The 27,200-nt window shown below is 28.5% G+C and overlaps 1 protein-coding gene across 1 annotated transcript in view; it reads right to left on the minus strand.

The window, feature by feature from the left end:
- The window catches only part of LOC145690617 (uncharacterized), a 254,426-nt gene that overhangs the window by 115,439 nt on the left and 111,787 nt on the right, over window positions 1-27,200 (minus strand). The window contains exon 6 of the mRNA XM_081765680.1: window positions 13,331-13,456. Coding sequence (XP_081621806.1) covers window positions 13,331-13,456 — 126 coding nt within the window. The remainder of the gene's footprint in view (window positions 1-13,330; window positions 13,457-27,200) is intronic.

Genomic DNA, 27,200 nt, shown 5'->3' on the forward strand with positions numbered 1-27,200 from the left:
GACGTTACATTTACTCTTTGCTTAAATCTGATTAGTTCATTGTAATAACTCTTACAAAACATTGTTATTGGTTTGAACGATTTAAACGTTCAGCGTTTGTGTTTGGTTTAATTAGTAAGGGCTTAGCTGATGGAAAACTGTTCCGACAGTACTTGTTATATGCTTGTTATATGTTGTTTAGGTTCATGATTAAAATGTTCTCAATATTATGTAATATTTCTAAGCTTGATTGGTTCTTTATTACAGTATATGGATGCGTATAGGCTTTTATAGAGCAAGGGTACATGGACGAACGTGATTGGTACCAACTTTTTGTGGGTTAATTTGGCAGAACCAAAGTCATGGTCCCCAGAACTAATGTTAGTATTTGATCACCTAAAATTGCTAAAGATATAATTTGGGAAGGTTTCTAGCCTCATGTATTCTCTTTATTACGTTATAGCCATGCACGGTCTATATTTAGTCTCCGAAGTTCATGAGTTTGATTCTCGATGAAAGTTTATATGACTTTGATATTAACTTAAATTCTTGTGCTGTTTAGGATTTATACTCTACATAGACGTTGTCTGAGCTCTTCAAAGTAGAGTTTGCTGTTACTTAATTTACATATAATGAGGATATGCGTTCCTAAATGCACTCCTCTTAAGCTTTTTGATAAGAGAGAACCACGATACTTTAAGGTTACCTTCTTGGTCTTGGTGTTAGTTCGTGTAATTTATATCTTAAATAACATTGACGGTTTAGTTAAAATCATCTCAAAATATTTTAGCCAAAATTTTTCAGTGAGTGCAAGGAGGGAATTGTTTCACGGTTAACCGCCAAACGTTATCCCGTTTTTAACTATTCGATTAAAAATTATCGGTTTTTAACTATTCGGTTAACAAATAAACGGTTTTTAACTATTCGATTAAATTTTGAGTCCACTAATTTCCAGTTATTACAAAAGTTCAAGTAAAAATTCGAAACAAAATTTTTTCGAACTCAAATTTTTCAAATCAAAAATATTCAAACTGAAATTTTCAAATTCAATTTTTCAAACAAAAGAAATCAAACTGAAAATTTTCGAATTATAAACATCGAACCAAAATTTTCGAACAAAAATTTGAAATAAAACTTTTCGAATTCAACTTTTCAAACCAAACAATTTCACACTGAAATATTTTGAACTAGAAATTCTAAACTAAAAGTTTCGAATCAAAACATTTCAAACCAATTTTAGAACTAGAAAGTTGAAACTAAAATTTTCGAACAAAAAAATTGAAATAAAACTTTTCGAATTCAAATTTTTTTCAAAAAACACAATTTCACACTGAAATTTTTGAACTAGAAATTTTAAATTAAAATTTTCGAAAAATGAAATCAAAATTTTCGAACCAAAACATTTCAGTTCAAATTTTTGAACTAGAAATTTTAAGCTAACATTTTTCGAAAAATGGAATCAAAAATTTCGAACCAAAACATTTCAATCCAAATTTTAAAACTAGAAAGTGGAAACTACAATTTTCGAATTTAAATGTTTCAACCTGTTTTCGAACTAAAAATTTTTATAACGAAATTTTCAAATGAATTTTTGGACTTAAAATTTCAAACCAAAATTGTCGAACTGAAAGTTAAATTTCGAACAAGAGAAATAATTCGAAATTTTCAAACAAACTTCTTGAAAATAGTTAACCATAGCCCTTTACTGATTTTAAAATTTTAGTTGTCTTGAAGAAATATTTGGGACTAAGTTTTGAGAGATGAACCGTTTGGTAAGCCATAGCCAGACCGAGACATTGATATTGCTTGAAATGAAGTTTAATCAAGCTTTATTTCATCTGACAGTACTAACTTACGATCCGTTTTAGTGCATTTTTGTTTCAGATCAACGGCCAGCCATAATCGGACTTTTTTCGTATCATCATGAAAGCACGCAAAGCTTCTTAGAACGGTTACAGGCGTTACGCTACGTAAAAACCCGAATCCCTACCACAGAACAAACATAAACGCATATTTTTCAAGACCTTGAATCGAACCTGGGACCATTTTAATTGAAGGTTACTTACCACCTCTCCTGTAATAACAAAGTACAACTCAAGATAGGTTGAATGGTTGGATTTCGTAATGAAAACAAATGCGATTTCCTGTGGCAAGGTCGGTTAAGATGATTTCTGCAAGTGTCAGTATCAGCTGTACTTCCTTGAGAACGATAACGTTTCATGGAAAGACTGACGAATGAAGTTTACGCACTGTTATGAAACAGCGATTCTTAATAGTAAACACTTATCGCGAACGGCACAACACTGGTATCGTATCTGAGGGAAGAAATCAAACTAACATCACAAACACGTTTTCAAGAAATCCTATTGCAGAACACGAAGCAAACTGAGCTTTGAATGATGTCGCAAAACAAAACTGTAAATGCTGCATTCTTTACCTGTGACGCAACTGACTGATTTCAAGTGCAAAATCAAGATTTCTTTAAATTGAAAGTCGATCAGTTTACAGTATAATATTTATTCAAGAGATTGGCTGGGTCGATTGATCTTATCAGATGGGAATCTCTGTGGCAAGTAGCCTTCTCTTAAAATGGTCCCAGGTTCGATTCAAGGTCTTGAAAAATGTGTGTTTATGTTTGTTCTGTGGAAGGGATTCGGGTTTTTACGTAGCGTAACGCCTGTAACCGTTCTAAGAAGCTTTGCGTGCTTTCATGATGATACGAAAAAAAGTCCGATTATGGCTGGCCGTTGATCTGAAACAAAAATGCACTAAAACGGATCGTAAGTTAGTACTGTCAGATGAAATAAAGCTTGATTAAACTTCATTTCAAGCAATATCAATGTTTCGGTCTGGCTATGACTTACCAAACGGTTCATCTCTCAAAACTTAGTCCCAAATATTTCTTCAAGACAACTAAAATTTTAAAATCAGTAAAGGGCTATGGTTAACTATTTTCAAGAAGTTTGTTTGAAAATTTCGAATTATTTCTCTTGTTCGAAATTTAACTTTCAGTTCGACAATTTTGGTTTGAAATTTTAAGTCCAAAAATTCATTTGAAAATTTCGTTATAAAAATTTTTAGTTCGAAAACAGGTTGAAACATTTAAATTCGAAAATTGTAGTTTCCACTTTCTAGTTCTAAAATTTGGATTGAAATGTTTTGGTTCGAAATTTTTGATTCCATTTTTCGAAAAATGTTAGCTTAAAATTTCTAGTTCAAAAATTTCAGTGCGAAACTGTTTGGTTTCAAAAATTTGAATTCGAAAATTTTAGTTTCAACTTTCTAGTTCAAAAATTTGAACTGAAATGTTTTGGTTCGAAATTTTTGATTTCATTTTTCGAAAATTTTAATTTAAAATTTCTAGTTCAAAAATTTCAGTGTGAAATTGTGTTGTTTGAAAAAAATTTGAATTCGAAAAATTTTATTTCAATTTTTTTTGTTCGAAAATTTTAGTTTCAACTTTCTAGTTGTAAAATTGGTTTGAAATGTTTTGATTCGAAACTTTTAGTTTAGAATTTCTAGTTCAAAATATTTCAGTGTGAAATTGTTTGGTTTGAAAAGTTGAATTCGGAAAGTTTTATTTCAAATTTTTGTTCGAAAATTTTGGTTCGATGTTTATAATTCGAAAATTTTCAGTTTGATTTCTTTTGTTTGAAAAATTGAATTTGAAAATTTCAGTTTGAATATTTTTGATTTGAAAAATTTGAGTTCGAAAAAATTTTGTTTCGAATTTTTACTTGAACTTTTGTAATAACTGGAAATTAGTGGACTCAAAATTTAATCGAATAGTTAAAAACCGTTTATTTGTTAATCGAATAGTTAAAAACCGATAATTTTTAATCGAATAGTTAAAACGGGATAACGTTTGGCGGTTAACCGTGAAACAATTCCCTCCTTGCACTCACTGAAAAATTTTGGCTAAAATATTTTGAGATGATTTTAACTAAACCGTCAATGTTATTTAAGATATAAATTACACGAACTAACACCAAGACCAAGAAGGTAACCTTAAAGTATCGTGGTTCTCTCTTATCGAAAAGCTTAAGAGGAGTGCATTTAGGTACGCATATCCTCATTATATGTAAATTAAGTAACAGCAAACTCTACTTTGAAGAGCTCAGACAACGTCTATGTAGAGTATAAATCCTAAACAGCACAAGAATTTAAGTTAATATCAAAGTCATATAAACTTTCATCGAGAATCAAACTCATGAACTTCGGAGACTAAATATAGACCGTGCATGGCTATAACGTAATAAAGAGAATACATGAGGCTAGAAACCTTCCCAAATTATATCTTTAGCAATTTTAGGTGATCAAATACTAACATTAGTTCTGGGGACCATGACTTTGGTTCTGCCAAATTAACCCACAAAAAGTTGGTACCAATCACGTTCGTCCATGTACCCTTGCTCTATAAAAGCCTATACGCATCCATATACTGTAATAAAGAACCAATCAAGCTTAGAAATATTACATAATATTGAGAACATTTTAATCATGAACCTAAACAACATATAACAAGCATATAACAAGTACTGTCGGAACAGTTTTCCATCAGCTAAGCCCTTACTAATTAAACTAAACACAAACGCTGAACGTTTAAATCGTTCAAACCAATAACAATGTTTTGTAAGAGTTATTACAATGAACTAATCAGATTTAAGCAAAGAGTAAATGTAACGTCATTATTATTTATCCACGAACGGAAACGAAAGGTAGTAACTAGGTTCGAAGTCAGCTCATCACTTCCCTCTTTTACCTTCTCTAGGAATGAATATATTCTTTCAAAGTAAACCATTACATATATATGTTGTTGTTTTGTCATAAGAAATAACTCCTCAATGTTATTTCGTTATATAAGTAGATTAATCGTTATTACAATGAACCAATCAGATTTAAGCGAAAGGTAAATGTGACGTCACAGACGAAAACGATAGGTACTAACTAGGTCCAAAATAACTTCATCTCATCCCTTTTCTCCTTCTCAAAGAATGAATATAGTTTTTCAAAGTAAACCATTACACACTATTTGACAATTAAACACCCTATTTGTTCGAACAAACAATACCAACGATACTGTGACAACGAATACGTAAGCATAGGTAACACGAAACAGCTGACGTTTCCTTTTCAACATATGATTATAAGTCAATACACGAAGAAACTTTTTTATTCTTTCCAACAGTTTTATTTAACCCACAAACGAATACGATATAAATTATTGTTGTTAACCAGGTCCGGGATCGCCCCTCCTCCTCTTTTATGCGTCTCAATAAATGTATGCTTTCCTGGACACATTTTTTGACAATTGAATATCGTGGTTCGAGTCCCATAAGTCCCGTGAATGAAAAGTATACCTTAATCAAAATCAAGTATTCCTCCCAAAGTTTTCGAGTTAAGTTGATTTTGAGTTTAACGTCCCGTTCAGCAGCGAGGATAAAACCTATTAATTAACGTGAAATCCAAACCGCATGAGCTCCTTCCGGGAATCGAACCCTGGTCTCCCACGTTAAAGGCACATACGCTAACCGGTTAGCCACGGAGAAAATCCAAAGTTTTCGAGTTTCATATTAATACTAATACTAATTTATACTATTACTGGGTCTACTAATTCATAATGTAATAGATCGTCAAGAAAGAGATCAAACCTTGTTTTAGTAATTTTATACCCATAAAAGGGAACGAAAAAGCCATCATAACCCCCAAGCTAAAAATCCCAGTTCAGTGACGTCAAACGAACATATTAGTTCGCACCAAATACCTTTAATTCATTCATATCAGTAGGGGTGCGGTGGCTCAGTGGTAGAGCGTTCACCTCTGCTGTTTGGGGGTCCCTGGTTCAAACCCCGCGAAAGTAGTTTTGCGGTGGGCAACATTATGCTCGGGATACTCCAATTTTCTCCCATCAATTTATTCACTTTTTATCGTCACCGTCTCCTTTAGCCTAAACGGCATAATCGTGGGACGTAAAACTAAAGATTTCATTTGCACCAGTGTTAGTCCATCTCATCAAAGGGATAACAACCAAAAATCAAGTATTCCTCCCAAAGTTTTCGAGTTAAGTTGATTTTGAGTTTAACGTCCCGTTCAGCAGCAAAAATAGAACCTACTAATTAACGTGAAATCCGAACCGCATGAGCTCCTTCCGGGAATCGAACCCTGGTCTCCCACGTTAAAGACGCATACGCTAACCGGTTAGTCACGAAGGAACTCCAAAGTTTTCGAGTTTCATATTAATACTAATACTAGTTTATACTATTACTGGGTCTACTAATTCATAATGTAATAGGTCATCAAGAAAGAGATCAAACCTTGTTTTGGTAATTTTACACCCATAAAAGGGAACGAAAAACCATCATAAGCTCCAAGCTAAAAATCCCAGTTCAGTGACGTCAAACGAACATATTAGCTCGAACAAAATACCTCTAATTGATTCATACTAGTAGAGGTGCGGTGGCTCAGTGGTAGAGCGTTCACCTTTGCTGTATATGGTCTCTGGTTCAAATCCCGCGAAAATAGTTTTGTGGTGGGCAACATTATGCTCAGGATACTCCAATTTTCTCCCACACTGTCATTCATTTCTCATCGTGACCGTCTCCTTTGGCCTAACTTGCATAAACGTGGGACGTAAAACTAAAGATTTCATTTGCACCAGTGTTAGTCCATCTCATCAAAGGGATAACAATCTCGAAATTTTATGCCATAAAAGAGACCGAAAAATAAAAAAGCATTCGTAAACCTGTACTTTTTCGTAACGTAATGAATCATCAAGACCATATTTTTAGTAATTTGAAAGAATCATCATATCCTCTGATCCAAAACTCCCAATTCAATGACGTCATAGCAGGGCCAAGGTACCTGTGACTCATTCGCACCAGCGTGCATGGCCCCTGAATAAGCATAAGCAAAATTTTAATAGGTGACGCAAACCCGGGCCAAAGCATCCCTGATTCATTCACTATGGTCCATTGTGGCCCCAAATTGGATAACCAAGAGTGCGGTCAAGTCAGGCCCTTACTACTATATGTGTAATTATTTAGTTTGCAATAGCTTAGAAATATTGAGTAGGAATTGGAAAAATAAATTATTGAACTCGTAGCCTCTGTGAAGTTTCTCCTGAAGCTAAATTGTAAATGATCATTACAATTACATGGTGTTTTGTTCATAATTTGACAGTTTGTTTCCATCAGTAACTTGCACTCCTTTTCATGAGTTAAATTATTTGAATTCAAATGGTAAGTTATTAATGGTAAGTTATCATTTATATGCATACGCAAATTATGTACTTCAGGATTTGTTTCAAAAGAAATGATTTTCCCACAATTCAAAAACACAAATGCAAACACAGATAGGTTTTCGTATATATTTAATTCTTAACAGATCAACTAAAGTATAACTTGATTTTTAACCTTTCTGTTTTCAAACTCTGAAACAGGAACTTTTGTGTAAAATAGAAAGACTATATTACTATTAATCTTTCTAATTCCCTCTATATATTCGTTCCTAATCTTGGTTTCTTCTGTATAGTAATTCCTTAAGAATTTTAATCCGACAGTTAAAATATCAAATACATATTTTCTATATACGTGTCATGTAATGATATCAATACATCTTCTAATCATTTCCTATCACTTTTTAATTATTTACAAATAATACTTTTTATTGATTCGAACTGTTGTAATGTTACAACATCTTGTTGATCGACACTATTACATATATTAAGAATTCTTTTGTTTAGAGAATGTTTCCATCATAAATAATTTACCGTGAAAACTTTATTTCAGATTTAAAGGCTTGAGGACTTATAAAAGTTTAATGTGTGATAGGTTTCTTTTCTATTTTTATCATGTTCTTCGTTCTTTACAACAGCATTTAAACTATTTAATATTTTAATTTGTTCTGCACTAATGTTAATATTTAGAACACTATCTTTCTAATCCATTGCACTACCAAATATATCCATAATTATTAAATAGCAAATGCTAATTTCAAACCTAAATTTTCTCATAATGTTTTGTACTATCATACCATGACACTTTTATCTTACAAGCTGTTATTTTTTCATGTACGTAAATAGGATTTAATACAAACAATCATAAGAATGACTTCCTTCATTACGCTAAGATTTTCTCTTCAACAATGAAAAATTTTAGTTTTTCATATTTAATTAAATTTCTTAATCTCATTTTGGGTATAACTTAGCTAACTTCTATATAAAAACAAAGAAATATACTGATCTATAAATGAATCATTTCTTCTGTATTATCTTTATCGTTTAAATCTATGTCATGAACATAAATATATGTCGTAGTTATACTTATCTGTCGGTTAAACTGCATGTTCCTTGAAGTAATTATTAATCTTATTCTGTAGAGATTCCACGTTTAAGTTAAAACTTTTATAATAATATAAATAAAAAGCTATTAAACGTATAAGTTTTATTGTTAATTTTTAATTCATATATCACATTCATAATATCATTATAAAGAACTGTTTTCGATTCCAAGATATTGTATTAATGGCTTATGTGATACACCACTATAAGAATCAAATACATACTTAACATTTTTATCTTTCTAATAATATATCCAATGTGTTCCAATGTTTTAAGATCTATCCAGATTTACAATGCCACTCTCGATCTTTAGTTTTTTTTTTTGTAATTTATCACTCATAAACACTTCTCTAAAATATTTTATGCTTAACTTTTTCATCAATTTCTCTATGTCGAGGTTGATCAGCGGTTTCAGTTTTCTTTCTTTCTAGATCTACCTCTAACTTTTCCAACATTCGTTTCTTCTATTGCCAAATCATGTATTTTTCCTTCAATTCTTCTCTATTCTTTATTGGTTCATTATGGTTTTAGAAATAGCTGGTAGTCCTGCCGTTAAAGAACGAACAGCTCCAAACGCTGCGAGCATAGTCGATACTGTAAAAATATAACTATCAGTATGTTCTTTTGAAAAATCTTTGATATTTCTCATTTTCAGTGTATCTGAAGTTAAATTTGTTTCTTTACCCTTTTTAATTTTCTTAATTTTATCGTTAAGATGCCCTTTTGTTAACATATGATATATTTTTAAAGTAATTAACTTATTATGAGAAATAACAAACATAGCTTCTTCAATTAAACACATTCATTTTTTTTATAAACCCCATTGAGATTTTAATGCTAAAACAAAACTTTTCTTGGCCTTCATCGCTATAACAGTTCCTAAAGCTGGTAATTTTTCATTAGTTAATGACTCATCTATAGCAAAACTCTTTTCCATATTTTCTTTTCTATTTTTTTCTCCACAATATGTCTTGAGGTTATATTTTTATTATCTCTCTAGTGCATATCATGTACTTCACAAGCTGCGTCTAATCGATTAATACCTTTGCTTTATCTTTCTAGTCGTTCTTGTAATTTAGTTCCTGTACCGTAATAGTTACGTCCAAGAATACGCAATTCGAATGGAAGTTTATTAATTCCATTTGCTTATCATTTATCATATTTTTCATTGTTTCAAAATCTCGGAGGTAAAATCTTCAATATCCTAATTAAATTACCAATCATTTTTGATATTTTGGAGATTTTAGAATTGACATAATACCCACTTTCTCATTGTAAAATAAATTAATATAAGCTTTTACTTTTCGGTCAATAATATTCACCTATCTATTAATTTTCGAACACCATCTATCCAAATATAACTTTTCGGCGTTTCTATGTATTGTTTTATAGCTATAACTGTCTTGTTTTCTTGATAATTGAGTTTCTTTTTATTTTTATATCATTCTAAATAATTTTTGTATGTCTCACATTTATATCAATAACTCGATTTACTCGTTTAGTTGCTGGTTCATTGTTTTGATACACGGAATTTGTAAGTAATATTATTTGCTTATACATTTGATAATCGTCATCTGCGACAGCATTTTTAAAGTAATCTTTATCATCCTTAATTTTTGTTGCTAATAACATCATTAGACCGTTCGTTGTTGTAAATGTTTCATCATCAATGAATTTATTATCTATTTATATCTCTTTATCCCCAATTATATAATATTCAATTTCAATTTTACCTTGAATTCCTAAACCAAACATAATCACGTTTGGTTAGTATAAGTACTTGGCTACCCTTTTAGAAACACTAAGTGTTTATTTCTTTTATTTCTTCAGAGATTGGAGAGTTTATGGATATACTCTCAACCTCTGCAAACTTTTTTTGAGGTGGAGTTTTTTATCTTTAAGTAACTGTTGATTCTGATAGCATTTTAGGGTAATATAAATTCTATTTTAGAAGAGGAACAAGTTCTGTTATTACATTTTTATCTTGTTCTGCTACTTCTTTAATTTCATTTTCAAAACCATGAACACCATCTATTAGTGGTTCTTCATTTTCTTAATTTTTTATACATTGCTTGTTTTTCTTTCTTTTTAACTTTTGAAAGCTTTAAATTTTAATGAATACACCTAAAATTCTTCTCAATATTTTTCTCATCAATTTATTAAATATATAATATTTGAAAGTTGATATTTTAATGTTTGGACGCTGATGTTTGAACGTTTGTATGTTGTTATATTCTAGTTTGAATATTGACGTTGAATGTTGATATTTCGTTAATAAATTTTTCTTGTTATGAGCCAGACTTGCGAATTTAGTAGGTATACATTTTTCTTGTTAAATATTTGTAAAGTTCTTAACCTTGTTTCTGTACATGTCATTTCCTTTGTTATACAAATTTCCGTAAAACTATGAAAGTAGAGCATATACCTTTAAGTTTATCATAGGACATGTGTCCTCTAACAAATTTATCATACACATGTTTCAGATTACTATAATCTTGACCAAATATACATAAGAAATTAACGGTATGTCTTACTAATTGTTTAAGCAATTTTTATATGTTTGTGCAAGATAGAAACAATCTAAATGTTTGTGTCCTCCTTTTGTTAAATAAGATTTTGTATTTTGATTTTGTAAGATAATATCAAGAAACATAGTTGAGTATTTTTCACATTCAACAGGAGAAACGCATTAAAGAATACTGGTTAAAATTGTTTTTATTTCTATTAAACTTCAATTCTACTTCTTCAAATCCTTGTTGTAGTTGTTGATATTTCGGTTGATTCATGCTTTAGGAATATACATAAATGTAATTGCTGGATAACCACCGTGATTGTAATTAAAAAATCAATAAATGAAAGTTTTATCGTATTCAGAAATGCTTATAGTAAGACATTCTATATCATCAAGTTATAATTCTACATTCTTCACCTTTTTGATTATTTTTCTGTAATTATCTCCACGCTTAATTAGCAGTTTTTGAAAATTTGTTCATTATAGAAAAATGTTTAAGTGCTTGTTCAATTTTATTTTTAATGTACTCTTTATCTATATCTTCATTTAATGTTATTACGATTTCCAATTATTCTTTAAAGGATTAATATAATTAACAATAGTTTTACATTTAACATTCATCTTGTCAATGGTAAATTTGGATGATAAATATGTTATTACCATGCTTTCTGTGGCTAGAGGCGTTGTTACAATTTAACACAGAGATACAGGAAATGAGTGTATTACTAAAACCAGTTATTGCAGATAGTACAAATGTAGTAATTAAGTTACAATAAGCATATTTAGGAAGTCGTAATTTTTCTCTTTCTGATCTGGAAGTTATATTCTAATTTTCAAATTATGCCTTCTATTAATTTCGTTACTTGCTCTCTTGGAAAAATTTCAGACAAATCAATCTCTTTCAATTGTGATATTATAAATAATGGGTAAGGTCCTTATATCGACGGGTGATAATTCTGTGTTAAAGAAAAACTTCACTATGAACTTGATAATAGTAACAACGAATTAAATATAAAATTGGTTGTTTTTTAGTATATAATTAACCCATCATCAAAGAAGAAAGAAAGAAATTAAGTATATGGTGATTTTTTTTTACAGAGAAGATAATATAATTTTAAGAACCTAAACAAATATTTAGAATCTCAATAAATAGATATAACTTGGGGCAGACGTTTCGAAAAGTTATATTTTTTCTGATGTTGCGAACACAATGCCCATTAAACACACACAATATTACACTTTGTTCTGAAACAAAAAAACTGTAATTTTAAAGTGCATTTTCCTCCTCTTTCTCCCTAGTGCAGTTCCACAATCTACTAGAAAACAATGGATACAAGAGAAAGAAGATAAAGAGAAACAGAATAGAAGAGGGAAGAAGGAAGGAAAGGAGAAAAAGAAAAAGGAAGAGGGGGAGAGAAAATTTTACGGAATAGTGAGTATTAGAGAAAAGACAGATACTATGAAGACCTTATTAAGACATTATTAAGAAAAGGAAGTATGAACACATACAGAAAGGGAGGACGTAGAATTCTGGAAGTGATTAAGATGAGAAACAGGAAGAAAAACATAAATGAAGAAGATGAAGGAGTAGTGTATAAAATGAAGTAAAAATTGTAATATACTATCCAATGGAGAAACAGGGAAAACCTAAAAGAAAGAGTAAAACAACATAGGAACGATGTGAGACTTAAAAGAGAGAATAATGCTATATACAAACACGTTAAAGGAACGGGACATGATGTAGATTGGGAAGGGGTCCACGGTCTAGAAAAAAGAATAGAACAATGATAAGAAAATGGAAAGAAGCGCAAAGATTAAGAGAGAAAGAAGTGAAAGATTACTGAAGTGGACAAATGGACTTCAAATACATGAATTATGGGATAGATTGTTAGAAAGAATAGGAGGAAAATAATCAAGGATAAAAAATATTAAGAAAAGCAATAAAAATAAAATTAGTATGATAGAACGTTGAATTGAGAGGAAACTTCAAGATTAACTGATACTTGGAATAATTTGTTTAATATCATAATAGTCATAAAAGAGAAAAGTGAAAATAATGACTGTAAAAAAGCAGTTATACTAAAAATTTAAAATGAAACAGTAAATTATAACTGTACCTGATTGTTACATATTAAAAATTTAAAATTATAAAATGAAACAATTGAAATTACACAATATTAATTTAATGTTATGAAGATATTTCTGTTTGTTAACGCCTGATGAAGACAGCATTAAGTTATTGAAGCTGTTACGACTTACTTTAATTTTAATAACTAAGTATATTCTCTGGTCAAAAAGTATTAATTACTTAAGTAAGAGCACGAGAGTGAAGATGGATGAAATTTCCGTATATCTTCAAAACACAGTAAAATATTTAAAAAAAACTAAAAGTGGTATATGGTGCATCCTTGTTTATGAAGACAATTGGATTTTCTTGTCATGCTTTCCAATATACTTTTGAAATCAAAAACATCATTAAAAAATCAGTAACAGACACTTACCAATACCTGGACAATTGCATTCTAGCTGTGTTATCCTGATTTTCCATCTTCGATTAAATGATACTTCCGGACTAGCGTCTATCTGAATTTGCATACTATCTGTACCAGGTTCAAAATCTATGTACACTGCAATATAATTGTAAATGATTATATTAGTTAACGTAAGTCAATTTTTCTTCACTTTATCTGTATGAACATTCATTGTAGATGTATTTCCATAGAAACGTTGATACAAATGATTGGTTGAACCAAACAGTGAATCAATAAAATTTTTATAAATTATTAAAAGTGATGACAAATAATTATCACTCAATGATTTTAAATCATACCGTGTAATATGTAATGATTGTTGGGACTAGTCTGTCAGTTTTATAAGTTGCAAAATACGATTGAGAATACCTGTCATGTCTTTTATGTTCCTTTCTTTTTCGTTTTATTCGTTAAGAGTGATATATAATCTGAACATGTGATGCATCTGATAGAAATTAATTTTATCTCATGTAGCTATATTTTTGGTCGGTACAAAATATTCTTCAAAAGAGTGGATTGTATACTCACCAAAATATTTTGCATTATAGCACTGCTTTACTTCCCTGTCGATATTCACTTATCTAAATGTTTGCTAGTTAGTAGGGGTGGGGTGGGGATTCTGCGCCACTTCATCATTTCCAATAACAATCTAGCACACCATCAATAATAATAGCGCACCCCTAATAACAATAGCGCATCCCCCTACCTCCAAATAACTTCTAAACTACCCCTAATAATTTCTACCGCACTCCCTACTTCCCAAATAACTTCTATCACATCTCAAATAACTTCTATCTTACTCATAATAACTTCTAACATATTCTATCATTAAATTTAGTTACAAAAAATCAAGAAATCTGGTTCAAAAAAATTACTAAATCTAGTTACAAAAACAAAAAAATCACTAAATTTAGTTACAAAAAATCAAAAAATCTGGTTATAACCGGTTTTAAATTCAAAAAAATCAAAAAATCTGGTTATAACCGGTTTTGAATTTGAAAAATCAATAAATCTGGTTAGAAAAACAAAAAAATCACTAAATTTAGTTACAAGAAATCACTAAATTTAGTAAAATAAAATTATAAAACACTTTTATGATTTAAAAATACCATAAAAATTAGCTAAATCTACATAATTACATAATAGTTACAAATTAATATATTGATAGTTACAAATTAGGATATTGATAGTGAAATCTTCTATTAATTTCATTCTCTATTGTAAATAATGATTTCTTAAACTCAGTCCACTGATCATAATTTATACTGAATAAACATCCATTAATTTCAAATACTACTTGTGTTTGATCTTGCACATTTTTTACAATCACATTGAATGAATTAGTAAGAATAAATTTCTTTTGAGGTTCCATTACTAACAACTCACTTTTTATAAGATTAGTTTTATTTAGATCATTTTTATTATTCGAATAGATAGTCATAGCTTACTTGTTATAAGGAAAATTTCATAAAACCACTTATCACTTAAATTTACATACAGAACTCAACAGTTGGATAATTATCTTTTAAACCAGTATATTTGATGCGCACACCATCTTTAACAATATCATCAATCATTTTGTCTGTCATATGTTTTGTAAATCTAGGTGGAAGAAATACCTTAAAGTCATCACATTCAACTAAAATACTCTTACCATATTTAGTTTTTATTTTTTCCATTTTCACAATCATATATTCTGTATCTAATTCTAATTCTCTTAATCCAATTACTTGTTTTTGTTCAAGACTTCCAAGTTTGTTTAAAAAATCAATGTGTTTTGCCATATTTATTATATAGAATTTTTTTAATAATCTCGAATTTCATTAAGTATGTCATTGATTCTGTTAACAATATCTCTTACATTTTCATCTGTTAATTCACCATTCATGAGCTTAATTACATTAAGCTCATCTTTAAATAGTCCAATTCGATTCACCATATTTTTATAATATTCTTTCTTTGAAGCTATATTAAACCGTGTTGATAGGCCAGTGATAACAGCAGAAGCCGAAGCAAATGCAGTTGTAATAATTGAATACACTGTAACAGGAATAAATACATTGATGAACCCTGTAGAAGCTGATAATAGAATTGATAGCGTAATAAGAGTAATATAAACACATTTTATTCTCTTAAACTTCCTTTTGTTTTTCATTAATAACTTCTCAAGATTTAATATAGTATCTTCAATTAACACAATTAAATTCTCACGTGGAATGTTATCTGGAATAGTCATTTTATTAAATAAGTTTTTATGATAATATCATAAAAACACTTACAAACTAAACAAATCTAATAAACATATAATTGATTTATATCTTCTCAATTATTTTTTCTTTCTCAACATCATACTCTAAATTTTTCTTACCAATCATAACAACATAGCAAATTGTTTTATCTGGTACATCACTTTCAAAATTAACAGTCAGTTTCAAATTAGTTCTATCACTTACAGTTACTGATTTATGTTTGCTAGTATTAATTACGAACATCGGCCTATTTTCTAAAAATTCCTTAGGATAATAAAACATCTCAGTATTTCCAATTGTAGCTCGCTTATATACCGTATACATTTCATAAACTTTCAAATACTTATGTTTTGCAAAATCTAAGTTTAAAGATTCTAATGGGAAAGATTCATTTCTAGAATTACGAAAATGGATATTCTGAACTTTACAATGATCAAAATAGCTTGAATCTCTTTCTTGATTATCATTTCTATCAGTTTGGAAAAAGGCAATCACAAAATTAGGCATATCAAATTCACTTGAGTTAAATTGTGTGGTTAAATCGAATTCTAAATATTTACCACTAACTGATTTCTGTAAACATTGATACGTGTTAAATGAAATAGGAATCTTACCTTCTTTTAACATATTAGATCTTAACAAGGTGGCATAGTTAGGTTCATAATTAACAATAGGCATTCTTAACTCCATATTTGTAATCTTAATTTTACCTGGATGTGGTTGATCATTCTCATATGTTCCATCCTGCTTTTTTGTTTTCCAAATAGCAAATGCATTATCATCAGAACCACTTCTTTTAAATGTATATTTCAAACCTCCCTTCCACATAATATCTTTAAAATCTGAACAAAATCCTGGCAAAAGTCTTAGCAAAAACACTATTTCTTCATCTGTTCTTGCCCACGTAATTCCTTCCCATCCACATTCATCATAGTGATTTGCCTCTGGTTTTGAAATCGTACATGTGTTTACAGCTGTTGAAGTTAAACCAGGATAATGAATAATATCCAATATCTGTCCATGCTTACTAATTTGAATTTGAGAAAACAAATGTGGGAAGAAATTATTAATAAGTCTAATATTTTGACCAGTAGTATATTCTCCATCACCATCTCTACCTCTAATTTCAAAATTTACATAAATATCGGCATAATAAGGATGTATAAAGCCATCACCCACGTCAATATCAAATTCAATAGACCTGTTTGGCTTATTTAAATTCTCGATTGTTTTTTGATTAGGTTTAAAGGATTGTAATTCATATGATTCTATCTTATCCATATTTATTATTAAAAAAATATTTGTAATCGTTATATGAATTAAACCCATAAAAACTTCAATATAACTTCTCCAAATATCCTTATTCCTATTCACCTGACTAATAATTTCTGAAAAACTATACCCATCTGTAAACATTTTTAACACTGTAATGCATAAATGTCCACAAATTACCTCGTTAAAATGTTGTATACGGCTGCTATTGTACTCTATATTATGACCAAGATATTTTACGAGTGTTTTTGGCGGATTACCTCCAAATGAATCAAACACATACTTTCTATTTCCTTTTTTCCAATAACAAATCCAATGCGTTCCTATATTTTTAGACGTATCAAAATTAACAATACCACACTCATTCTTCCTTGGTTGTTTAGGCAATTCATCACTCATAAATACACCTCTAAAGTTTCTTATCTCAAGTTTTTTAACAAGTTGTATTAGATCTAAATTACTTAAAGGTTTAATTTCTTCTTTTTCTTTACTGTTTTGGAGTTTACGTTTTTTGAAAGCTTACCACCTTGTTTTTCTTCCATTGCTAAATTATGTCGCTTTTGTTCCTCTAATTCCATTTTATTCTTTTTTGCATCATCTACAGTCTTAGCAATAGCAGCCGCACCTCCAGCAACAGAACCTAAAGCACCTATTAAAGCTAAAATCGTTGGAATAGTAAATATAAAACCACCATAATGAACTTTATTATCATTTGCCTTCATTTCTTTGTTTATTTTCTTAAGTTGTGGTATAGAAAGAGATAGAGACATACATTGTCCTTTACTTAGTTTTGCCTCCTTTTGTTTGAGTTGTTTGTTAGTTAAAATGTGATCTATATTTAACTGTTTAAGCTCCTGATTAGGAATCGTAAATGTAAAACCTTTTAACTGCATATTTATTATATAAATTAAAAGCTTTTTATGAAAAAATTCCATAAAAAGTACATATATAAACCTAAATCTAAAAAATACTTATAAACCAAATCTTACTTTTGTTACTTATAAACCTAAACCAAATCTTACTTTTGTATTCATCATTAAAGCAGTTCCAAGAGCAGGTAGTTTTTCAGTTATTAAATTAGCATCTTTATCAAAAACTCTTTCCCAAGCTTTATTTTCTAATTCCTTATCTGCAATATGTCTTGATTCTGTATCTTTATTATCCCTATAGTATATATCATGTTCTTTACAAGCCTCATCTAATTTGTTAATACCTTCATCACCTCTTTCTAATCTTTCTTCTAACTTAGTCCCAGGCCCGCAAAATCTAAATCCTGGAATATGCAACTCAAATGGAAGTTTATTAATCAAATCATTTACTAATCCTTTTCCATACTTTTCACTATTCCAAAATTTGGTGGCAGCGTATTCAATATCTTTATCAAATAACCTATACCTTTTGGATCATTAGGTATAAATTGTGCAAGTTTAGAATTAATCATATCCATAATACCTACTTTTTCATTATAAAAGTTATCATTTCCAGATTTTTCTTCCCCATCAATAACAATCAAACGATCAATCAGTTTTCTCACATCATCCATCCATATGTATTCTTTTGATAATTCGTTATATACCTTTATTCCTTCTCCAGATTTTGGTGTCTTTTTTGAAGCTGTTGTTGGTTTTATATATTCATCCCAAATAGGTTTGATAATTTCTTTATATTTTTTAACTTTACTAGATTTTTGTTTTTTGTACTTGGATCATTATTATGAAATGCAACACTAGAATCAATTACTATTTGTTTATATTTTTCTAGATCATCATCATTATAATTTGTTGGATTATGTTTTGTCAATAATTCCCATAAACCTTCTGTTCCTGTATAATGTCGATTATTAATAACTAAATCATCACCATGAATTTTAACTTCCGCATTTCCTATCATATGTATAATTTTCCCATCTTCATCATATGGTTGTATTCCAAAACTTTTATCATCTCTAGTTGCATAATATCTTGAGGCAATATTACCAAAATGAGTTGTTGCTAAAGATTCTATTCCTTCTACTTTATATTTAATTTGTTTTTTCATGTGTTTTATTTCTTCTGTTATAGGCGTATCACTTTCATTTATAGGACTATCATACATAGGTGGTGTTTCTAATAAGCTTGAATCCACTTTCGCACTTTTATATACAACTGGAACTAACTCTTGAATTAGATTTTTATTTTCTTCTGCTACTTTTGATATATCTTGCCCTAAATCTTTAATTGCATCAATAACAGGCTGATCTTGTTCTTTAAATTTTTCATACTTACTTCGATTACTTTGTTTAATATCCTTAAATCTTTTAATAAGTTCTTCTTTTAACTTAATATACTTCTTAGCTTTATTAACATCCATTTATTATATAAAGAAAAAATAAAAACATAACATAACATAACATAACATATACGTTCACCTGCATTCAAATATGTTTAGTTTACACTTTTAGAAATTCTTTAATTTTATTTCTATATTTACCATTATTCACCTTCCTAGTCATATCTATTGTTAAGAAACCATGTTCTTCACTCCAACACTTGCTACATAATAATTGTAATTTTTCAAACGACATATCAGATGCAACAAATTCATCATATATATGTTTTAAATTTACATTGTCCTGTCTAAATATACAAAGAAAGTTTAAGTTGTCCCTAATTAATTGTTTTGGCACTTTAGAATATGTTTGTCCAAGATAGAAACAGTTCAAACCCTTATGACGACCTCGAGTAAAATATTCTCTAACGTGATTTTGTTCTTCTAATATGAAATCATCAAATACTACCACAGAATAGTCCTCACATTCATTTAATGGAATAATCTCTTCATTGTTTCCTTTTATTATTGCTATTGTGTCTTTAATATTACGTTCTATATCTCGAAAAAGTTGTATTAAGTGTTGGTATTTAGGTTGATTTAAACTTTTAGAATATATATAAACATTTGCATATTTTAACCATTTAGGTGCCAACAAAAAATTATCAATCATTAACGTTGTTTTACCACATCCACTAGGCCCAACTATTAAACATCTTATATCATCAGGTAACAACTCTCCATTCCTCTTACTCTTCGCCGTTTCTTCTGTTAACCTTACTTTAATATCCCAATTATCCATATTAGTTATTTATTATATAATAAATGAAGGTATTTAATTTAAATGGTTATTCATCAGTATTAAACATGTCATTGCATTACCCATTTGAAAACGATTTAGAAGTAGCTGTTGCAGGATTTTACACAACATACTTAACTCCAAACATTACAGAAAAAAATAATAAATTAACGTTTTGCACTGAAGAACCTGAAGTTACAAGACAAGCCATAGTTCAACCTGGTCAATATAGTTTAAAAGAATTAGAAGAATATATTAAATCAAACCTTCCATTCTACACTGATGAATTGAAAGATACTTTTGAAATTACAGAAGACAGGAAAAGAAATAGAGTTAAAATATTTAGTGAGGTTTGTGATATAACCTTAGATACCATTAACACTGTATTAGGTTTTAGTGATAAAAACTTGGCTAATAACATAGAACATATTGGAGATAAACCACCAAGGTTTCATCCATTTGATACTATAAATATTCATTGTGATTTAGCAGAAGGTATGATTTTAAAACACAATGATACAACACACAACGAAACAGACTTAATTGCAACATTTAGAACAAATGCAGAGTTTAGAGAACCAATTATATATGAACCTAATGAAAAGATATTTTTCCCAATACATCACAATAAATTTAATCATTTGAAAGTTTCAATTAAAGATGAAAATGGTGATTTGATTGATTTTGGTGGAGCTCGTATAACTGTTTTACTTGCTGTTAAATAATTTGAATTGTTATATAATAAATATGGATATATTTGGTAATACTAAAACGAGGACTACAAACCTCAATCATGTAAGTGAAGTTTTTACATCAAATATAACATGGGTTGATTTCAAAAACAAAAGACTTGTTAATGTAAGTGATGCAATTGACCAACAAGATGTAGTAACTTTACAACAGCTAGATTCAATAAATAGTAATGTTAATAGTCAATTGGAAGGTGATAGAAACAAATTTGAAGATGTATTAAAAACATTACAAGACACATATATAAAGAAAGATGATTTTCAAAAGATTAGGATGGATACTACTAAATTGATTATGCAGAAAGAAACTATACCCCTAATATGTCGATTGAGAGTTAAAAATGTTAAGGAACCAATCTTTAGAATATTTAATCTCTCTAATGGTTACAAATTTCTATATAATGGGAAAATAATGCATATGGAATTAAGTTTGGATAAATACTTTCTAGAGATATATTTAGGTGATACTTTGATTGAAAATTTACCTGTAAACATTAAAAAGGGTGATATAATTATGTTTCAAGCAAATAAGAATTCAGCTATGGAAGAAGGGCAACCATTGCAAGTTATTATGTATATAGAAAGAGAACTTTCATAAAACCATTTGCTATATTCAATCTATATAACAACATTCTAATTCAATCCATATATATATATAACATTTTAATTCAATCTATATAACAACATTCTAAATAGAATTATACAGATGAATTATAAATTGTTATATAGATTGAATTATTGTGTGAATTATAGACTAAGTTATAGAATGTTATATTGATTAAATTATATAGATGAACAGTGTTTGAATTGTAGAAGTTATTATATAGATTGATTATAGATTGAATTATAGATTGAAGTTCATGATCAATTATAGTATTAATCAACAAATACCAACAACAGCATTAATTATAGTATTAATCAACAACAGCATTAATTATTGTATTAAACATCAAATATCGACACCCGTTAATTATAGTATCAAATATCGGCAACAGCATCAAACAAACATATGCTTGAATTATAGTTTGAATTATAGTTTGAATTAGGCCGATCTTTAGAATTATGTTGTTAGTTGATATAGTGTTTGAATTATAGATTGAGGTTAATAATTTTCCATATAATAAATAGTATGATGTATTGTGTTAAGTGTAAGAAATCAACAGATACAAAAATAGATAACATTAGAATAGAACAAACAAATAATGGAAGATATATTAAGAAAGGTATATGTGTTGTATGTGGTACTAATAAATCCCAATTCATTAAAAAGCCCGATTGACTATATGAAGGTGAAGGTATTAGAGAAGACATTATAGAAGAAATTCATAAACCATCTAGAAAGAATTATGCTAGGTTAAGTGTTATTGTTAAAGGTATAGATGATTTATGGCAAGCTGATCTTGTGGAAATGGATAGTGGTGTGTTAAAAGGTGTTTCAAAATTAAATAAAGGTTATAAGTATTTACTAACAATTATAGATGTGTTTTCAAAATATGCGTTTACTGTTCCTGTTAAAGATAAGAGTGGGAAAAATGTTACAGAAGCATTTGAATCAGTGTTAAAAGTAAGAAAACCCAACAATTTACAAACTGATCAAGGTAAAGACTTTTATAATAAAGAATTTGAAGATTTGATGGGAAAAAACAATATCAATCATTACTCAACATATAGTGGTAAAAAAGCTTCTGTTGTTGAAAGATTTAACAAAACACTTAAACAAAATATGTGGAAAAAATTTACTGTTCAAGGTAATTATAAGTGGTTAAAAATATTGCAAGGTTTGGTTGATGAATATAATAACAAAGTACATAGAACAATTGGTGTGAAACCTGTAGAAGTGAATAAGAAAAATGAGCATGCGATATTGAAAAAAGTGTATAAGAAAGAATATAAGTCTGTTAAGTTAAAGTATAAGATTGGTGATTATGTTCGTATAAGTAAAATTAAAGGTTTGTTTGAAAAAGGTTATACACCAAATTGGTCAGCAGAAGTGTTTGTTATTAATGAGGTTATACCATCTAATCCACCAACATATAAAATTAAAGATTTAAACAATGAAGAAGTTAAAGGAAGATTTTATGAACCAGAATTATTGAAAACTAAATATAAGGATGAGTATTTGGTTGAAAAAATATTGAGAAAGAAAGGTAATAAAGTGTTTGTTAAATGGTTAGGGTTTGATAATTTACATAATAGTTGGATAGATAAAGAAAATGTTGTAGTGTAAATTTAAAGTGTTTAACTTTTATGAATATTTTCATACAAGGTAATAAAGTGTTTGTTAAATAATTAGGGTTTATTAAATGGTTAGGGTTTAATAATTTACATAATAATTAAATAATTAGGGTTTATTAAATGGTTAGGGTTTGATAATTCACATAATATAATATTATAAATGTTGTAGTGTAATATAATGTGTTTAACTTTTATAAATATTTTCATAAAAGGTAATAAAGTGTTTATTAAATGGTTAGGGTTTAATAATTTGCATAATAATTAAATAAATAATTTGCATTAATAATTAAATAAATAATTTGCATAATAATTAAATAATTAGAGTTTATTAAATGGTTAGGGTTTAATAATTTGCATAATATAATATTATAAATGTTGTAGTGTAATTTAATGTGTTTAACTTTTATAAATATTTTCATAAAAGGTAATAAAGTGTTTATTAAATGGTTAGGGTTTAATAATTTGCATAATAATTAAATAAATAATTTGCATTAATAATTAAATAAATAATTTGCATAATAATTAAATAATTAGAGTTTATTAAATGGTTAGGGTTTAATAATTTGCATAATAATTAAATAAATAAAAATAATATAATATTATAAATGTTATAATTAATTTAATTTGTTTAAACATGAAAAATATTATGAAAATGAATTAAAAATCTGGTGAATATAAAAAATGATACAGTGTTTTTTCATATAAGGTGTGTTATTATATGGAAAAACACTGTATCATTTTTTATGTCGACATTAACAGCTGTATTAGAAAATAAGTATGCTAATGTTGGTATAAAAATATTATGAAAATGAATTAAAAAATTTAGTGAATATAAAATTACGATACAGTGTTTTTCCATATAAAATGAGTATGAATAATGTTAATTTTACTGGTGAGGAGATGAAGGAGATGTCAATTACAAAACTAAAACAAATATGTAAAGTCAAGAAAATCCGCGGCTATAGTTATTTAAATAAGAGTGAATTAATCAAAAAAATCGAACAATACCAAAATGAACCAGATGAATTGAAAGTTATATACACAATGAAAGTTGATGAACTAAAAAACCATTGTAAAAGGAAGGGGATAAAAGGTTATTCTAAATTAAGAAAGGCTGAACTTATTGATCGTATTATAAAATATGAAGATGAACAAAACAGATCACAAATTAGAAACATATTTCCATTTAAACAAGATGTTTTTGAAGAATCCAAACCACAACGAATACCAATTAAAGTACAAACAAAGGAAACAGCAATACAGAAACGATTACAAACTATCACAATTGAAAACATAGGAGGATATAAGGATCCGGTGAAGTTTTTAAATATAAGTGGGAAAGTAGTTATTAATAAAATCAAGGAAGAATTAAAGCATCACCCATTAAAAGTCAACCTTGTATTCATTTGTGATTATATTAAAGATAAAGAAGTACAAGAACGCAATTTTAAAACTATGAATGAAAGAATATTACAATCAACTGACTTAGATGAATATATAACCAATGCTAAACAAAACTATGTAGAGAGATGGAGGAATTTCAAGGAAGAGGTTCAGGTTGGTCGTTACATCAAATTAAATATTTAGAAATCAGATTAAATAAATATGTACCATTACGAGCTTCTTCCTATATTGACCTTCCTAAACCAATTAAAGATAAAAAAGCAGTGATTAATGTTCAAAATAAAGATAATAAATGTTTCTTATATTCTATTGCATGTTATTTAAAACCTATAGATCATCAATCACATCCTCAACGGCCTTCAAACTATACAGAAATTGTGGATGAATTACAAGAGAAATATTGTAAGGGTATTGAATTTCCTGTACAATTAAAAGATATACTAAAGTTTGAAAAAAGAAGTAACATATCCATTAACGTGTATACCTATGATGATGAATATAATATATACCCACTTCAAATCACAAAAAATAAGCAGGATAAACACATCAATTTATTATATGTAAAAGATGAAAATAATGATCACTTTTGTTGGATAAAGGATTTATCAAGATTAATAAGAAGTCAAGTAACAAAGCATAAGGAAAAATTATACTTTTGTGATAGGTGTTTAACAAGACATTTTAGAAATGAGATACAATTACAAGAACATGAACTATATTGTAAGGAGCATGAATCTGTTAGAATAGAACTTCCAAAACCATATAACAATCAAATATAATTTCAAAATTATAATAGATCATTCAGGGTACCATTTGCGATATATGCCGATTTTGAATGCTTGTTATGTAAAATGGATGTAGACCATAATTGTTCTAAAACTGTGAAGTATCAAAAGCATTTACCAATGAGTTTCTGTTATTACATCAAATACTCAAATGGTGTGTATAAAAGGCCTGTTAGTTATATTGGTTTAGATGCTGCAAAGGTGTTTGTGGAGAATTTAAAACAAGAAGCAATAGAAATAAAGAAAATATATAACAAAACAGTTGAAATGATTGACCTAACTAAAGATGAGGAAAATAGATATAATAATTCCAATAGTTGTCATATATGTGAGAGAAACTTGAATGATTTACCACCAGCAATTGAAAAACAAATAAATATATTAAATAAGAAAATAAAATTCGCTAAAAATAATGATAGCATGGTTGAAAAATTAGAAGAATGGAAACATGAATTAGGTAAATGTTTGAAAAATATAAATATAAATAAAGCAAAAGTAAGAGATCATGATCATTTAACTGGAAAGTTTAGAGGTGCAGCTCACAGTTATTGTAACTTAAGCTATCGAAATCCTAATTTTATTCCAGTATTTATTCACAATTTAAGTGGTTATGATACTCACCTGTTTGTTAAAGAACTTGCTTATGATAAGAATGAAATAAAACTAATTGCAAATAATGAGGAAAAATATATAACATACTCAAAATATGTGAAGGTTGATAAAAATAATGGAATTAATTTACGATTTCTAGATTCATTTAGGTTTATGTCAAGGGGTTTAGCAGAACTAGCAAATAACCTTACAAAAGAACAATATAGAGAAACGTCAAAGTATTTCACTAATGATTTATTAGATTTAGTAATTAAAAAAGGTCTGTACCCATATGATTATATTGACTCAATTGAAAGATTAGACGAAACAAAACTACCTTCAAAAGAAATGTTCTTTAATAAACTTACTAACACCCACATCAGTGATGAAGATTATGAGCATGCGAAAAATGTTTGGAAGTCATTCAATATTAAAAATCTAGGTGAATATACAGAACTTTATAACAGGACAGATGTATTAATATTAGCCGATGTATTTGAAAATTTTAGAGATGTGTGTTTAAAGGCATATGGTTTAGATCCTGCTTGGTATTTCACTGCTCCTGGTTTATCGTGGGATTCAATGTTAAAGGTGACTAAAATCGAACTAGAAATGTTAACTGACTATGACAAAATATTAATGATTGAAAAAGGTATAAGAGGTGGAATTTCACAATGTAGTAAGAGGTATGTAAAAGCAAATAATAAGTATATGAAAAGTTATAATAAAGATGAACTTTCAAAGTATTTAACTTATCTAGATGCAAATAATTTATATGGATGGGCAATGAGTCAATACATGCCTTACAAAGACTTTAAATGGGTTCAACCTTACATAAACATAATGAATATTCCAGATGATTCAGAAACTGGCTACATATTAGAAGTTGATTTAGAATATCCAGAATACTTACATGATAAACATACAGATCTACCATTAGCTCCAGAAAATATGTGCCCACCAGGATCGAAACAATCAAAATTAATAACAACGCTTTACAATAAAGAAAGATATGTTATTCACTATTCAAATTTAAAATTATATATGTCACTTGGAATGATATTAAAGAAAATTCACCGAGTATTAGAGTTCAAGCAATCAAACTGGTTAAAGGAATATATTGATCTAAATACAAATATGAGAACGCAAGCTAAGAATAATTTTGAGAAAGATTTTTACAAGTTAATGAATAATAGTGTATTTGGTAAAACAATGGAAAACATTAGAAAGAGGCCATCAATTACTTTAGAATGTGATCCAATGAGGGTGGAAAAGTTAATAGCAAAACCGAACTTTGATTATAGAACAATATTTACTGAAGGTTTGTGTGCGATACATATGAAAAAAGAAAAATTGATCTTCAACAAACCTATATATGTTGGTATGAGTGTGTTAGATTTATCAAAACTATTAATGTATGACTTCCATTACAACATTATGAAACCTAAA

The sequence above is a fragment of the Thermobia domestica genome, chromosome 7 (genome assembly GCF_964235325.1).
Source record: "Thermobia domestica chromosome 7, izTheDome1.hap1.1, whole genome shotgun sequence".
Lineage (NCBI taxonomy): Eukaryota > Metazoa > Arthropoda > Insecta > Zygentoma > Lepismatidae > Thermobia > Thermobia domestica.